Genomic DNA, 16777 nt, shown 5'->3' with positions numbered 1-16777 from the left:
ACCCCTCCCGGTCGACCTCCTCCTCGAGATCGCGGCGCCGCGACATCCTCGACCCGGCCTTCGCCCGCCGCCGCCTCGCCGTCCCCCCCCCGCCGCGGCCCACGGCGGGTTCGACCCCTCCCCTCCTCCTCGGCATCTCCTACTGGCTCGATGCCGGCTACACGTCCGGCGGGGTCGCCAGCACTCACGTCGTCGAGATCCCTCCGTCGCCGCGGCCCCGCGTCGGCGTCCACCCCAGCACCACCAGCCTCCTGGCGTCGCTCGAGCCCCTGGCCGCGCGCGACGGCCTCCTTGTCCTGCGCCACCCTTCCAGCCGAGACATGCTCGGCGCCGTGCTGTGCGTCTTCGACGCCTTAACCGGCGAGGTCACCTGCCTCCCTCCCGTGGGCGTGAGGGTATCCTACCCGCCCGCCTTGCTCGCCGTCGGAGGCGACCGCTCCTTCGAGCTACTTGTCGCGGACGGGCGGCTGAAATGCTAGACCTTCTCGTTCAGCCCCACGAACGGCCAATGGTGGAGCGCCCCGTCCGCGCCGTCCGCGATCCCCCGGGCCTCATTCCGCCGCGTGGCCACCCCGTCGTCCTCGGGCGCACCGTGCACTGGCTTTGCGTGTGGCGCTCGGTGCTCTCCATGCTGTTCTCAGTGATCCGTTACGTCCTCGCCGTCGACGTGGACGCGGCGGTGGCGACAGAGGTGCAGCTCCCTGTGGACTTACGCGACAGTTCCGGGCTCCTCCTGGGCGCGGTGGGAGGCCGGCTCAGCCTGCTCGCCGTGGACGAGCACCTAGAGGTGTCGGTGTGGACGCTGACAGCGACGACGCCGGCGGCGGCCTGGAGCCGGGATTTGGTGATCCGCGCGCTGGAGATGGAGAGGCAGGCAGGGCGGCTGCACTCGCCGGTCAAGATCCAGGGGTTCGGGAGAGGAGCGGCTCCGTGGTACGGAAGACGAGCGACGGCAAGCTCATCCGGCTCGACCTGGGAACCAAAGAGGCGACCACGCTGCACGAGGAGACTAAGAGACGTGTCCAGCACGTGTGCTTGCACGAGATTGATTTGGCGTCATTGCTCCAAGGTTTGAAGGTTTTCTAGAAGGCATTTTCGCCTGCACGACGGCGAGCTGATCAGGCTCGCTTTGGGAACCAATGCAAAGAAGCGACCACGCTGCTCAAGAGCGAGGAACAGGAGCGGGTCTTCCTCTCTTTTTTTTTTCTTCCTCCTCACGTGTCATTACAGTTAAAATTTGGCAGCACTGCTTCAAGCTATGAGATTCTTCTCAATTACTTCGTCTATTTCAAATTAGAGATGTTTTAATTTTTTCTAAATAATATAGTTCTTGTTATGCATTTAGAAATACGCTATGTCAAGATATATAATAAAAATTATGAGGAAGAAAATCTATTAAAAGTGATGTAAACCGACGGTCTTTTGCTTGCTTTACATGGGTCCCTAAAGCTCAAAAAGTTATGTATATATACATTCGTTTTTGTATTCATGGCTTCATGCCATTAAAGCTCGTTTATCATGCAGCTTGGCATCTTGAACATCAAAGACACATGAGCTACATGGGCCGAACCTTTATAGCCCACACAGTAAAACTGGGCCTCGCCATCTTCCCAAAGACAAAAAAAAAAAGTTGGACCGTGCCGACGTGCGGAGTCCACACCCAGCCCGTCTTCTCTAGAATGATCCAGAGAGTCCACACCACACAGGAAGCGAAATTCCACTTCGAATCGTAGTTGGGCCCGCTCCGCTTCTTCCTCTCTCGCCTTTCTTCTTCTTCTTCTTCTTCCTCCCCAAGAAGACGACGACCACGGAACCGACCCCAACTTGCAGCTGGGACCCGCATCGCCCTCCACGCCTCGCCTTTCTTGCCGCGCAAGAAGGCGCGCGGCGCTTTTATCTACCGCCGCCTCCGCCCGCCCGCCCGCAGACCAGTCCGTCCACCGCGCCGCGCGCCGCCACTTCCCTGTTGAGCGTTGGCTCCCTGCGGCCTCCCTTCCCCGCGTCCCGGCGGCATCACAACCACCCGTCAGTCGCTCGCTCCGCGCCTCAGCGAGCTAGAACCGGACACCGGCCGACCCGCGGCTCGATCACTCGAGCTCGACATGGTACGACGCTCTCGCGCTGCGCCGTTCTATTAGCGTTGTTACGGTTTCGATTTTGCGTTGTGCGATTCTTCTACTAGCTAGCGCCGCATGTGTATGTACGGTCGGGATACCGCAACTCGATTCGAAGTAGTAGGCCGGCGTGTCTTCTCGCCCCTGCTATTCCGATAGATGTGTTGCGCTCTGTATGTCTGTGCTTGGTCCCTTTCAAATAGACAAATACTATAGTGGTACAATGGAGGTGCTTGGTCTCTTTCAGATGCTAGTGGTAGTCTGGTAGATTGGGTGTCTGGTCCTAACTCCTAAGTAATACTAACTCAGGATAGGCCTGGTAGATTGGGCCTTGTGGTTGGATTCAATTAATTGTGTCGGTGATTGCGAGAAAGATGGGATCTTGCACTGTTCTCTGCTCAAATGTCTGTTAACCAGGAACCTGAAGATTTCACAGCCTGTTCCCACTCCGCACACAGCTGTGCAATTGTATTCAGAGTCAGATATTGTTCCATTACTTCCTTCTCAAGAGTCTCCCCAACTCCGTGTACCTTTGTTAAAAATTGATTCATTATTGAACTCTGAACTTTGTGCTGTCATCTGACCTTTTCCTGGGAAATAATCTGATACCAACAGGCTACTCCCCTGATTGCTGGGTTGTCAGTGGCTGCTGCTGCGATGAGTGGAAGATACATGATTAGAGCATGGCAAACCTTCCGAACCCGGGCAGCAATGCCGCGAGTGCGCCGGTTCTATCCTGGGGGATTTCAGGGGGAAATGAACAGAAGAGAAGCCGCCTTGATCCTTGGCGTAAGGTGACCTTTTTCGTAAATACCTGCACTTGTCAACTGAATTAACTTTAGTAATTTCTGAAGAGAAAAGGGAGAGGATGAATGCAGTTTTCTATGGTTCGCACTAATTATCTATATCCTTTACTGGTTGTTTCAGGGAACGTGCTACAGTGGACAAGATCAAGGAGGCTCACAGGAGGGTCATGGTAGCTAACCACCCTGATGCTGGTGGCAGCCATTATGTTGCTTCGAAGATAAATGAGGCAAAGGACATACTAATGGGAAAAGGGAAGTCTGGGGCTTCTGTCTTTTAGCTGTTACAAATGAAATCATGCTCATTTTGTGGTGACTGAGATGAGGCTGTAACTTTTTGGAAGGAATGACAGCAGCACGTTTTCACCCTTTTTAACAATGCTGTGCTGATTGTACCATAGATCTGAACAACGATACATGTTACAGAATTAAACTAACTTATTGTCTGGATTACACATTATTGTTTGTGCTGATTGAAAAGAGGAACCATGTTTCCCAGGACCTCAATTGCCTAGTCTTGTATCTTTGTTTCTTGAACCTCTTATAAATAGTTGCGGCAATTGAATTTGCTCCCTTTGAGCTGATACCATCATTAGGTTTTTGACTTACTGTTCTGCATCAATGGTGTTCGGTGACTGTGAGGACACATCTTGATTAATTGATGGGCGTTAGACTATTCAATTCATGGCATGTGGGCACTTGTCTAGGCAGCTAGCAAGCATTTGAAACTGTGTGAATAGAATTTCATGGAATATGACTTTAGAATCTGGATTGTCTTTATGTTTGTTGAAAGATCATTCTTCCGGAATAGAATAGTAATGCATTAAAAAAAAAACTTCCAACACAGGTCTGTCCCAGGAGGAGCAGAATGGCCCCCAGGTGACTGCAGAGCTTCCAATTCAACTTTGAATCATTAACATTGTTGTGGTGTCGAAGCTTCCGGTAGCCATTCGTTGTCGAAGAGCTCGTATTAATTCTCTTCAGTAGGTTTACTCTGAAATTTTAAAGAATCTTGAAAGACTGCAGGTCATCAGCATCCAACCTTCCAACTCATTTGTAACTATTGAGATTTTTGAAGCTTAACTTAACAGGTGCAGTTCTTTTCTTTTCATGAATCGAGATTACAAATTAATTGGTCAATCTTCCAATTATACACATTTAAAATTTTTGAATTCCATGTATATGGTAAAGAAGATGCACCCTTTTCTTGTGGAATCACTGTGAAGACTTTCTTGCATCCTGGTTCCACACGAGTTTGCTATTATCTATAGTTATTATCACTATAACTATAGAGTAGTAACCATACTTCACAAAGTTTGCATTAACTCTGTTCACTAACATCATATCACTGTGAATGAACCTGGAAAGACAGCAAGTGACTCATTCAACCCCTTCCTTATGATAATGTTGAAATGTATACAAAGCTTCTGGTGCCAAATTGGTTTTGTAGCGCAATAAATTTAACATAAAACCTGATAGGAATTTCACAGATCCTGAAGCAATTGCAATGGTTGTCATCAGCTGCATATATCTAGACAAATTGCCCATTCCTGTACCAATTCATGATATGTTTGACACTTATCATGTTGAATTCTTGACCATACATAGGTCTTATGTCTGATGAAATAGATCTTCCATACAGCCTCACAGGTCAAACTGTCCATCAATATGGTGAATTAGACCCAATTCAATTTGTTGTTCAACCACATCAAGCTACCTACCAGGCTCGGAAAACCAGAAGGTGCTAGACTATCAGGATAAATCATCATTGACAACACACAGTCCTATGGTTCAAGCATTCAACTCTTGCCAATTCCAGTCATCGGTAGAACTGTTTCAAGGTCAGCTGCAATCGCAACTCCTAAATACTAGCAGCCATGTGGCCCTGGACCAGCAGAAAAATGCCAACAAAGTGGCCTTTCCTCTAGAACTGTATTTCTTCCAGCCACTGTACTTGGGATGGCTGCGCAGCCCTGCAAGAAATAAGGACACAAGATTCATGCACAATGCAACACCAATCATATTCAGAACTGAGCTAAAGCAGACCTGAAAACAGTCAGTAGAGTAATGTGATATTCACTTGGCTACGTTGTTGCAAGAACTGCACATTGAAAGGTACAGGCGACGCGAAAGAATAATCCTTCTCTGAACTATGAATGGATGCTTCTGCCTCTCTACTGTGAATGTGATGGTTCGATAAACTTGGGCTGCTTGACTTTCATATCAAACAGTGGCCCAAGATATATCTTCCTGTACATAATTAATTCGGATGTTACTTGTGCTGTTGGTGTTGTCTTTGTAGTATTTGTTTCTGCTGACCTAATTTGAGATTCTGCAATGTGACTAGAGGCAAGCATGACAATAAACGTTTTGAACCATTCCAAGGCCAGTCAACACTATACAGCACTTGTCAATGTTCATCTGGACAGTTAGCTGTGTCTTCTGTTGCGAAGCGTCCAATTTGCAAAGTCAAGAATGCTGTTGCACAGGCTACCCTCCCAGGAATTATGTATAGGTACAAAAAGTCGACACTTGTTGCTTTCTGAGTTTAGAATTTTGGGAATGCTTTTGAGCTTGTTTGTTATATGTTGGTTGGACAGAAAGGTTTTAAAGGTTACTAATACATTAGTGTAGTGATATGACTGACTAAAGTGAAGAACAATTCAACTCGTATTGCTGCGTACCTTTGGGTTCAGAGCTGAAAATATGCTTGTCTTCCTGAAAAAAAGGGCTGCATGGAATTTCAGTATAGTAGAATATTTGCCATGTGTTATACACCCTAAAAAAGATCAACCGATATATTTGATTGGTGATTCTACTATCAGATGGAGTTTGAATTGTAATATGGTAGCATTCCTTTCCTGCAACCAAATCTTGAACTTCTATAACTATTTGTCATATTGTGATGACAAATCTTCTCCATAAATCATTGGAATATAAGTTTCAAAATGTGCCAAAGACTTGAAGGCACAATGGTGGGCAATAATCAACACGCCAAAAAGAATTCTTTGAACCATCTGGATCACTTGAGTTATCATTCGAGTTAAGTTTACGATCCGCCCATGAAAACTCCAAAATTTCCACATAGTCCAAAATATGCCTACTTGGTAAAAAGGAATAAAGATTGCTTCAAACCTGACTTCCTTTTTTCCCACATGGAGTCCATCTCTAATACATTTGTCGGGTATCATGTATCTCTTTCTGAAAAGGTATAACTGTAGACCTTGTTGGATAGACAACTGAAGAATATGGTGCATTTAAGCTAACTTAAGTCCTAAGGATGCATTTAGCAGCCAGGTGAGCAGATGTTTATTCATTTTCTGTCAACATGGTTAAGAAATATCACATTTTTGCTTACCTTCAGAAAATGATAAGCGGGAAATTGAATTTAAACTTGATTTGTCCTTAGTAAAGTACGAATTGAGCAACACAAATTCCTTTTCTAATATAGATGTTTATTCATTTTCGGTTTATTATTCATCTCTTCTTCGTGGTGAAGGCATGAATTGGCGCGAACCTTCATTTTATGATGATTCGCAGTTATAACATGTATACAGAATAAAGCAAGATCAATAGTATGGTGACCGTTTGACAAGTATTAGAATGAAGTACAACACTTCATAAATTATAGAATTGAAACAATAGACTTCTGTCATTCAAAAATTAATGACACAATGTATCTTCCTTTTCTCCTGTACCAACTTTCTCTTGGGATGTAAAGCATAATGTCCTCCTGTTGACTAGCGAGCCGTTCAAAGTCTCAGCCAGGTACCATATTTTCTCGAAAGTTTCAAAGGGGATGAGGTTTCTGAAAACAGAAAGCTGAAAGTTCTGATCGATGAAGAAAGGCTTTAGCCATTGCTGCTACTATTAGCAATGTAGTAGCATATGCCGATAGGGACATCAAGCCATGGAGCCATATAGCAGAGCTGGTCTGCTGGTGTTCATGGGAACGGTAGAGATTCCAAGTTCCCAATTGGCTGCCCATTTGTCTTTAAAGAAAGGGTTGCCCATTCCAAGAAGCAAATGGATAGTATCATGCAGCTGTCGGCTAGTAAGAAGCTTACAGCACGCTTGCTTGCGTATAAGTCACAATTAGATTTACCTTTTTGTTTTTAACAGCTCAATTTCATGTGTCACTCTCTTACTATATTTTTCGCTGTTTTAATTGTTGTTTACGAAAGAAACTTTACCTTTTACAGTACTTTTGACGGTGAGTCTAATAATGGCACCTCATGTAAAAAAACAAAAGATTTTGATGCATAATAGTAAAGGGTTTGGAAGTTTGACGCCACATCTAGAATTACACTGGGTTAGGACTGAAAAACAGAACTTCACAATCTCTGAAAGGAAAAGGAAGAGTTAGGTCATTGGAGCCATCATGTCTTTGTAAAATTCTGTACTCTGGAGTCTGGAGGTCATATGTTTGCAAGAGACGTGTAAAGCTATTGCTAAGTGTTAAGAATGTATTTGCTCTTGTACCATGAAGAGTGGAGACTGTAGCAAGGAAATATAAATATCAGTGTCAGTTAGACAATAGACATCCTGTGGAATTTGTGAAGGGGAATGTGAACATGGGAAGGATGCAAATTCTGTTCATACTTATGGTTAAGCTAGTAATGCAAAAAGTTCTGAATATTCAGTTCAGGAGTCAGTGACGTGCTGAAGTGATTAAAATTTGCGAATTTTTTTTTATCATATCACATTTTGTGTCTCAAAACTCAAAAGAATCTACTACTAAGATTTTTCTTACGTTACTTGCGTTGCGTACTTCATTCTCAACGGCTATGACATACTACAAAACAAGAAAGCATGTGTGGATCAGTATCCTGAATCATCGATTGTGAGAAAAGCTGATAAAAGATCAGCAGTTGCATACTAGCGCCCTCTTTAATAATCCAGCCGTTAGCTTCCAAGAAGCATAGCTAACCAGGGTTTCTGCGGCTGCTCGCTGGCAGCCCTCTGCACGTGCATTGACAGTACAAGCCATGGAGAACCGCGTACGCGGCAGCGGGTCCCACTGTTGGGAGGAGACCAAACAGAGCGGCAGCTGACCATGTCCAGTGGTATAGTTGTTTGGAATTCAGTCGCTCTCATACCTGTAAAATTCTTCGGCACAGCGGCTCTTCTGTCTCATCTGGAATCTTGAGCTCATCCCATTTCGCTACTGACAAGTGGGGCCATCATTTTTTTAACTGATCCTCGGCGGCGTTGGAAGAAGAAATCAAGCCATTCTTTCAATCAAAAAAGGAAAAGAAAAAAATTGAGCCGCCATGGCAGGACCACACCTGCATAGCCCCCAAAGAATATCTCGTGTCGGCTACGTAGGGTATCTATACTAGATTCCTACCTCTAACACCCCAATCAAAGCTTTTATTTAAAAAGAAAAGAAAAGGAAAACCCAATTAAAGCTTGTGTAACAGCTGCGTATGTGGATGTTACGTAGAAATCTCTGAGAATTCCTAGTGACACAATCTATTTCTCTCTCTTGTGTTTTTTTTTTGAAAAATAGCAATGTGATCAATCTCTATCCTTTGGGTTTCTATATTGAAACATCAAGCTTGTGGTATTGTTTTGATTAAAGAAATAGGGAGCACATAATTCTATTTTATGCGAAATTATCAGTTCACACAGAATAATTTGGGAGAAGTGCATGCTCATTATCTGAAAAAAAATAGGGAGAAATGCCTGCAATGCCTGCTGCACAAACTCGATCTGGAGCCGTAGCGGCGTAGCGCAGTAAAAATCCCTTTGATATTCACCTGCAGTAAATCCCCTTCCGTTATGCACCTTCTGGAAGATGCATGCGTGCCGCACTACCTGTTATTGTGCTCCGATCTTAGCCATGACTTTCTACACCAAAATGATTCTCTAATCGGTATCAAAATCACTTACTACAATGCTGGTATGGTGTTCCTTTGTCCACTTGTCAGTCTCGCAGCTTGTGTTCAGATTCAATCGAGTTTTAACTCGCTTTAAACAGATTCAGAAACAGTACGATCCCTCCTTAAACTCTCTCTCTCTCTCTCTCTCTCTCTCTCTCTCTCTCTCCCTCTCGTTCAACCTAGCTTAATTTATACTAAAAACAAAGGCCTTTTGTGTTGTGCTAATCTGTAGATACTCCTTTGCCTTCCACAGGGACCTAGTCAAACTATGAGCTCAGCCCCTTTTGATTTCTCAGCAACCTTACACCGAGTGACTTGGACGTGGCACGAACAAGTGCTGCATGGCTACTCTTCTGTTCTGAGGCGCCAAGTCGCCTATAGCTTTCGCACATGTACAAACCACAATCAGCCATCTTTCAGAAGAAAAAAAAACACATCACAACCAACTGGTGAAAAGTAACAGAGACTATAGTAACAAAGTGTCAGTAGTTGCTACTACCCCTGAAGATTTGTCAAGATGGTAACTAATAGAATTCAAACATAGTGACTTGGACCAAAATTGATGACACCACTTTTAAGACCATGTCGACACCCTTTATAAGCCATGGAAGCCCAGCTAATCCATTTGGGAGCATGAACCAGTACTAACTCCTTATCTCCTTGTTGAGTGGTCATCATCTAGAAGATTGCATCAAGAAGCATCCTACATAGATCGAATTCCTAGTAAAAGCTGAAAGCACACACACATCAAGTAGGAAGGAGATCATGGTGGCCAAGGAGTTTGGGAGAGAAGTAATAAGCATGGACAAGGTGAAGACAGACGGAGAAGCGCTGATCGCCGCCGGAGACGAGGAAGAAGACGACGTGGTGCTCCCAGGGTTCCGGTTCCACCCGACCGACGAGGAGCTCGTCACGTTCTACCTCCGCCGGAAGGTGGCGAGGAAGCCGCTCAGCATAGAGATCATCAAGGAGATGGACATCTACAAGCATGATCCATGGGACCTCCCTAGTAAGTGAGCGCACATATGCTAATCGGTCCCGGTTTCTTAGTTTACTTCTCATACATGCATAACCTCATCTTCTTTATGTGATGTCGAATTTAGATTCTTAGCAATCGATGAAGCATCCTAGAGGTTTAGAGTTCAAAAGTAATTTTTGCTCATGCTTATGTATGAAATTGAATTGAAATTTACTCCCAAAAAAGAAGAAATTGAATCGAAATTGTAAACTTCAGAGGCGAGCACGGCTGGTGGAGAGAAGGAATGGTACTTCTTCTGCCTGCGAGGGAGGAAGTACCGGAACAGCATCAGGCCCAACAGGGTCACCGGCTCCGGGTTCTGGAAGGCGACCGGCATCGACCGCCCCATCTACTCCGCCACCAGCTCCGGCGAGTCCATCGGGCTCAAGAAGTCCCTCGTGTACTACCGCGGCAGCGCCGGCAAGGGCACCAAGACCGACTGGATGATGCACGAGTTCCGCCTCCCGCCGGCTGCCACCGCCGCCAATTCCTCCCCGAGCATGCAAGAAGCGGTAAGCTCCGTGCTCATGCACACTCTATTTCCACCAATTCACAATGCATTTTCCAGGCATGCAATGCTACCAGCAGCGATTTTCACTCGTGTGAAATCACAAGTCATCGTGCACTCCCACACGTGTGGAGAGCGTGATGAAATTGTCCGAAGCACGTGCAGTCCAGAAATGTCAACACTGACAAGATATGGTTCTCGTGTGTCTGAAAATGCAGGAGGTGTGGACCATCTGCAGGATCTTCAAGAGGAACATCACCTACAAGAGGCAGCAGCCGCAGCAGGTGTGGAGGCAGCCGGTGGCCACCGGCACCTGTCTGCCGCCGGCGGACTCGAGCTCGAACACGGGGAGCTTCGAGTCCGACGGCGGGGACGAGTACATGAACTGCCTGCCGGCCGCCGCTCCGAGCGTGCCCCGGCAGCATCACTTCAGCAATCAGATCAACATGCTGAACGGAGGCGGCGGCGGCGGCTTCTTCAGGGACAGCGTGCACAGCCACCAGCAGTTTCAGGGGCAGTGGTTCAACTCCCTACCTGCGCCGGCAATAGAGCAGAAGCCGCAGCTGAACTCGCCGGCGACGACCATTGCGTTCCATCAGAACGATCAGAGCCTGGCCGCGAACGATTGCTACAAAGACGGGTACTGGGACGAGATTGCCAGGTTCATGGAGGTCAATGATCCAGCAGTATTTTACGACTGTAGATATGCTTGATCGATAGGGAGATGCCTAGCTTCATCTTCAGAGTTCAGACTCCAAGTTAGGGACTAGATACACAGTAGTATTCACCGATCAGGAGCTCCAGTGTGCAAGACTGACATGCAGGGCCCGTGCCGCAGAGGCCGCTAGTCAGTTAGATTTTGCCTGCAATCTGCTCCAAACAAGACTTGTGTTTTATTTTCCTGATTGAATATACACATCATATCTGCTGTGACCAATCTTAGGTGTGCACTGGCTAGATATAGTGGATGTGGATGTGAGTGGCAAAATAAACAAATGTTTGAGCCAGAAATCATGGATTTGGCAAAGCCTATTTTGTACCATCAACAACTTGTGAGACCTGTTCAGCTCAGATTGATGCATGATAAACACCTGTTACTGACTCAGCAAAGCAACCTAAATGACAGTTTGTAACTTGGCTACGATCTTGGGATGCCAATTGAAGGGCTACAACTCAAGCATTTTGCCAGTAAAGTAACCTACATGCATCGTTTTTTCATACTCCTTGTCACTTTCAGAGATAAGTGATGTTAAGATGCAGACACCCTAGATATCAATTTTGCCACTCCGTAGATTGATTTTGTGCCCACAAGTCACTCAAAGCTGCGCTGGTGATGCATCAGCACTCAACCATGCGTGCTTGCGCCCGCAGTTAGACATTTTGATGAGACACAAATTTGTCACTAGTGGAAAAGTATATCATCTGCGATTTTAATCGCATAAACAAACCATGAGATACATTTCTTGTGCTGATCCCCTACTTTGACCCTTGCAGCACCTTAGTGGGGGGAACAAATCAATTGCTCCCAAGTTGATGCTGCAATTCAATGTTTCTTAACCAGTTACAGCATAACAGGGGGCACAATGTTACATTTTTAATCCATCTAATCTGAAGAAGAAGACGTCTTCCTTAGGTCAGTGATGTGAGAAGTTGTAAGAAAAGAGCTTAAACACCATCCTGGAGGCTGAAGTGACTTCCTAGATGACAAAACAGCCGTCTTTATATTCAACAGACAGTAGCAAGAATATGGCATGCAGGAAACACTCACCAAATGAAGCACTTTTCCCATGGTAATTAACCATTGGGATTATAGTATCGATGAGTTCTTATCACTGTGTCTGGATGGTCAAGAAAACAGACAACCTGATTTTGCGGCTTCTCTGACCAAGGAAGACACATAGTTTTTGTTCAATGATCAAAATACTAAGATAATAAATAAAATGACCGAGCTAGAGGTGTTAGACCAGAAACAGTCCAAACCAGAACTACAGAATCACTGATCAGACAAGGACAAAGAGGTAAATTTCAAGTGTGCAAATAAGACGATAATCAAGAGATAATAATTTCAGGCAGGTTAAGGAGTTCGACAGAGATTATATTCAATTTTTTAAGGCAAACCAGAAACAGCTCATTTCTTGTATATGGGTTAACATGCTATGGGACAACTAGGATTGCAGAGTGAAGCATGACATTCAAGAAGGAAGCCAGGAAAAAATAGATACCACTGCAAGCAAAACAGAACAGCAGAAGCTGCCAGCAATACTTGTGAACCTCAGCAGCAACTATATCATTGTTGATTTTATCTTAAACCACTGAGATAAGCACAAAGCAATCAACTGAAACATCACATCCGGATGCTACCTACTGGAGGACAGAGGGCTGTGCAAATGCCATCAATAAGGAGCATGACAGCAGGAAACGTTATACTTGTACTGAAAGCTTCTGTAACTCGTGGAGCACAGAACTTTTCATGCATAAGCAGTAGCATATAGACGGTTAGATTCAGCGGTATCACTCTCCTCGTCTTCCACTCCCAAAAACTGAGACGTCTTTCCACTCGAGCAGTTCCTGTTGGAGCATTGAAAGGGGGGGAAAAAAGAGTAAGACTACACTATTAAGGGTTTCAACAAACTCATGGCAGAGCTACATGCAATTTGATGATAATGAAATGTACTGCAAAATTCAATGAAAATCTAAAAACCTTTCAGAGAGTATCTTCTCTTCAGACAAAGCCTTCTCAAGCCTCTCCTCAAATGGTGTTGCATGCCAACTCACCTTTTGATCCTGCCCATGTAAACATTGTTTACTCTAGGTAAGTCCATTTTACTTGAGTGTTAGCAGAAATCAAGAGAAATAGAGGCAGACTTTACTTCTTTGTACTTATTTGTTGAATTGGGGATGCCATTTCCATCAAACCATTTAGGAGTGCAATTTACTGGCTCTTTATCTTTCCAGTGTGCTGCAACCATTCCAATAATAGGCCTGTCCTCATCTGAACTCTTAGCTGAATGAGACCTGTTGCCTGTCAAGGCCTCATCTCTGAATGGCTTCTTAGGATTTGGAGGCTTCAACCAATGGGACAAGCTTGGGAGCTCCAGCTCTGAATCATTGTTCTTCAGTACCTTCTTTCTGGTGCCATGAATAGTTGCCTCAGTTTCCAGGGACTTCTCCATAGATGGTGTGGTCACGCTGTCTCTTATCTTGTTAGAGGATGATATAGAATCCTCGGAGCTCTGGAAAAGGGAATATTCATCAGATATTGAAATTTCCATGGCAACCACATTGTCATTCTTTGCACACTTTGGATCCTCCTCCGATTGTCCAGGATGTAAGAAATCTTCTTTTGATACCCCACATTCTTCAAGATCCTTGGCAGGATCTAAAGTTTGGTGTTCTTCATCCTGCGCACAAGCTTCAGTAATGCTCCCATTCATCAACTCTTCCACATTAGTTGCAAGGGAAGTAGCTGAAGACTGCAACTCATCATTTGTTTTTGAAGAACTGCAATAATGAAGCCCAAACATCCAAAATATTAAACTGGTTCGGCTACTACTTTCTACAATAGAGAGAGAGAGGAGAGAGAGCAGCAGCATCTTCAGACGTAAGAACAGTTACATGTCTTATTCAGTAATGTTATCAGTATCACTAGCAGAAGGAACAAAGTTTGCATACCTCATTGCATCTGGTACAGTAGAGCTCTGATGAGACCTAGGAGTTTCACAGTTCTCAACCTTCAGGGCTTCCATGAAATGCACATCATCAGACATGGCAGGAAGACATCCTGAATGTGTTTCCTTCTGATGGACTGAATCCGCATTCTTGGGCGCTCTTTGGGTTTCATTTGTAGTTTCCTGCAATGCACCATAATTCTCTTGGATAATAGCCTACTATCATGGTGAGAAATTAGTCTGCAGCTAAGAACCCAAGACTATGTGGTGTATGCGCTAATAAAAGATAACTGATAGAATTCACCGTTATGAAGCTGATATTTTATAACAACATCACGCATGACAATATATGAGATAAAGTAACATACATAGGTTATCTACAAGAAATAACTAGATTAAAGGAAAGAAGTGTATTGTGTTTATACAACCAAATTGGCTGCTGCATTGTCTTGAACTCTTTACCATTTACCAGCACAAGTTCAATCAAATGAGCAATGAATCAACTTAAAAGTCCGTGCCAACTTATGTCCAGGTAAAGTTGACATGCAAGCATCCACGAGAAATTAGCATGTCAGCGTGTGCAAATTATTTCACTAACACCACAAGCATTATGTATGTAAAACTTTTGAAGGAGCATGTCACATATAACGAGAAATTTATGAAAAAAAGGGAGGTAGCAGGACCTATAATCAACCAAGGATCCCCTACTGTATATGCTGGTCCTAGTCATGTAAATTCAGCTGAACTGAAACCATGAGATACAGTACCGATAACCAAGTGCATGGAGAAAAAAACAATAATTACAATTCACAAACGATAAAGGGGATAAATCAGCGCAGGGCCTGATTTTGAGAATGGCCGCACCTGAGGTTCAAGCTCCTGATCCATCCCCTTCCTCCAATCGCTCTGGTCGGCCCACGAGCTCGCTGTCTGCTCCGCAGCTGCTCCCTCATCTTCAACCGACAACACAAGTCAGCAACATCGAAAACAAACAAAAGCAGAAGCAATCAGCAATCACCACCATCCAACTCGACAGTGACCAAAGGGGAACGAAGTACGGAAGGACAAAACTAAAACAATAAATAAAAGGGCACCTTCTCGCTGGAACACGGCGGAGAGCGCGTTCCTCGACGGCTGCCTCGTCCTCCTCGCCGCAGCATCCTGACGAACAACAGCACAAACCGGCAGAGTTAAGCACGCGCGGCTGCGTTCCCACCCCGCACAAATCTAGGTCTCATTCACCGCGGCGAGGAATAGGACCATCCCCCAAGTGGATTCCGCGCGAGGGCGCAAGAAAACCGACCTTGTAGCTCGTCGCTGGGGCCAGGGACGGAGGCACGAGCAGGCCGCCGTCGCCTCCGCCCTTCACCTCGCCGCCGTCGCCGGACGCGCGGAAGCAGCCGAACAGGCACCCCATCATCCCCCCGCTCCTCCTCCGCCGCCGCCGCCGCACGGCCGGGGTTCCGCCCGCTTCGAGGAGGAGCCGCGCCGCGCCGCGCCTCGTGGCAGCTGGAGAGAGGAGAGGGGGGAGACGCGAGGTTTTAGGGGAGGAGCAGGTGGGTGGGAGGGGTTTGAAATTTAAAACGGTGAGAGAGAGAAGAGAGAGAGAGGAGGCGGAGGTGAGGAAAAAGAGAGAGAAGCACGGCGGAGTCAGCGCAGCAGAGTGGGCGGACGGCCCGGCCCGACTGGGCCCCTGTCTCGCTCTCTGCCTGCGCGGCTGCGCCGCATGCGTGGCCTTTTGACATGGAAATGATTTTAATTTAGGAAAAAATCCTTCAAATTGGGACGAGTTTGTGTTTCCTCCCTAATAATAAAATCGTCCGTCTAAACTTCTAAACTCCTTGAACTCGCGATAATGGACACACGACCTCCCTACCTGGTTTCTCTTAGTGGTTTCTCTATTTCTCTTTTATATTTATTTTGGCTGAATATTTGAAAAATTATAGTAAATAAAAAAATAGAAAATAGAAAATTTAATTTTGTTGGACTCTACGTAAATATACGATATAATATAACTTAGTAAAAATATTTTGATATATACTTTTCTATAATTAATTAATAGCTACAGTTTTTGTGGTCCAATTATGGTGAAATTTTTATGGTGGGTTAACCATTGTATGCTTGAGCTGTTGGCAAAATTTTATGCTCATTGGATCATGTACACTATGGTAAAAAATTCATACAATGGTTTGCCCACCATAAAAATTTCACCATAATTGGACCATAAAAACTGTAGCTATGAATTAATTATAGAAAAATATATATCTAAAAGTACAACAATTTTTTTTCTAAATTATATTATATCATATGTTCACTGCATAGATCTGTTCATTTGGAGTTCAACAAAATTGAATTTTCTATTTTATAATTTTTTTGATTTACTATAATTTTTCAAAGATTTAGCCAAAATAAACATAAAAGAAAAAGAGAGAAACCACTCACTCAGAGAAATCAGCCAGGGAGGTCATATATCCGGTATCGCGAGTTCGAGGAGTCCAGATGGACGGTTTCGTTGTCCAGTGAGGAAATATGGATTCGTCCCAAAGTTTAGGGAGGTAAAAATAATTTTTTCAGAAAAGGCTAGGGAAAAGGCTGGGGGCTAGCACTGAGGGAGGAGTCTGTGTGGCCTGTGGGCTCTATGGCTTTCATTTCCTCATTGGAAGGGAGGGAGCAATTTTAGGAGGCAATAAAATGGTGATGCTGAGAGATGAGTATATATGGTAGCAGTGTGTTAATCCTCATAAATGTTGGTGGATATGCTGGTCTAATGTTCTTAGTTAC

General features: G+C 45.0%; 3 protein-coding genes across 4 annotated transcripts; 2 read left to right on the top strand and 1 right to left on the bottom strand.

Annotated features, from left to right (window-relative positions):
- Positions 1 to 1794: 1794 nt before the first annotated feature.
- Positions 1795 to 3374, top strand: LOC112873603 (mitochondrial import inner membrane translocase subunit TIM14-3-like). Its single transcript, XM_025936614.1, has 3 exons — positions 1795 to 2105; positions 2730 to 2908; positions 3042 to 3374. The coding sequence occupies exons 1-3, from the start codon at positions 2103 to 2105 to the stop codon at positions 3196 to 3198; spliced, it is 339 nt and encodes a 112-aa protein (XP_025792399.1). The 5' UTR covers positions 1795 to 2102; the 3' UTR covers positions 3199 to 3374.
- Positions 3375 to 9415: 6041 nt separating this feature from the next.
- Positions 9416 to 11370, top strand: LOC112875930 (transcription factor JUNGBRUNNEN 1-like). Its single transcript, XM_025939940.1, has 3 exons — positions 9416 to 9811; positions 10037 to 10332; positions 10547 to 11370. The coding sequence occupies exons 1-3, from the start codon at positions 9568 to 9570 to the stop codon at positions 11039 to 11041; spliced, it is 1035 nt and encodes a 344-aa protein (XP_025795725.1). The 5' UTR covers positions 9416 to 9567; the 3' UTR covers positions 11042 to 11370.
- A 374-nt stretch (positions 11371 to 11744) lies between these two features.
- On the bottom strand, positions 11745 to 15519 carry LOC112875926 (protein JASON-like). Of its 2 annotated transcripts, none has more exons than XM_025939934.1 (7): positions 15300 to 15519; positions 15091 to 15157; positions 14861 to 14949; positions 14001 to 14212; positions 13199 to 13829; positions 13030 to 13112; positions 11745 to 12896 (listed from the first exon to the last, which is right to left on the bottom strand). In XM_025939934.1, the coding sequence occupies exons 1-7, from the start codon at positions 15414 to 15416 to the stop codon at positions 12797 to 12799; spliced, it is 1299 nt and encodes a 432-aa protein (XP_025795719.1). In that variant the 5' UTR covers positions 15417 to 15519; the 3' UTR covers positions 11745 to 12796. The 2 variants fall into 2 exon arrangements, with proteins under 2 accessions (XP_025795719.1, XP_025795720.1); XM_025939935.1 differs by having other exon boundaries at positions 14001 to 14179.
- Between the last annotated feature and the right edge of the window lie 1258 nt (positions 15520 to 16777).

The sequence above is a fragment of the Panicum hallii genome, chromosome 9 (genome assembly GCF_002211085.1).
Source record: "Panicum hallii strain FIL2 chromosome 9, PHallii_v3.1, whole genome shotgun sequence".
Lineage (NCBI taxonomy): Eukaryota > Viridiplantae > Streptophyta > Magnoliopsida > Poales > Poaceae > Panicum > Panicum hallii.
Note: the sequence above shows the minus strand (reverse complement) of the source record. Positions and strands in the feature narration are given on the sequence as shown.

Excerpts from the sequence above, each read along its gene's own strand:
- LOC112873603 (XM_025936614.1), top strand. Across the intron at positions 2,909-3,041 it reads GCCTTGATCCTTGGCGTAAG|GGAACGTGCTACAGTGGACA; the intron begins GTGACCTTTTTC and ends TGGTTGTTTCAG.
- LOC112875930 (XM_025939940.1), top strand. The coding sequence starts at position 9,568 with ATGGTGGCCAAGGAGTTTGGGAGAGAAGTAATAAGCATGGACAAGGTG. Across the intron at positions 9,812-10,036 it reads TGATCCATGGGACCTCCCTA|AGGCGAGCACGGCTGGTGGA; the intron begins GTAAGTGAGCGC and ends TGTAAACTTCAG. Across the intron at positions 10,333-10,546 it reads CCCCGAGCATGCAAGAAGCG|GAGGTGTGGACCATCTGCAG; the intron begins GTAAGCTCCGTG and ends CTGAAAATGCAG.
- LOC112875926 (XM_025939934.1), bottom strand. The coding sequence starts at position 15,416 with ATGATGGGGTGCCTGTTCGGCTGCTTCCGCGCGTCCGGCGACGGCGGC. Across the intron at positions 14,950-15,090 it reads CGCCGTGTTCCAGCGAGAAG|ATGAGGGAGCAGCTGCGGAG; the intron begins GTGCCCTTTTAT and ends TGTCGGTTGAAG. Across the intron at positions 13,113-13,198 it reads CAACAAATAAGTACAAAGAA|GATCAAAAGGTGAGTTGGCA; the intron begins GTAAAGTCTGCC and ends TTACATGGGCAG.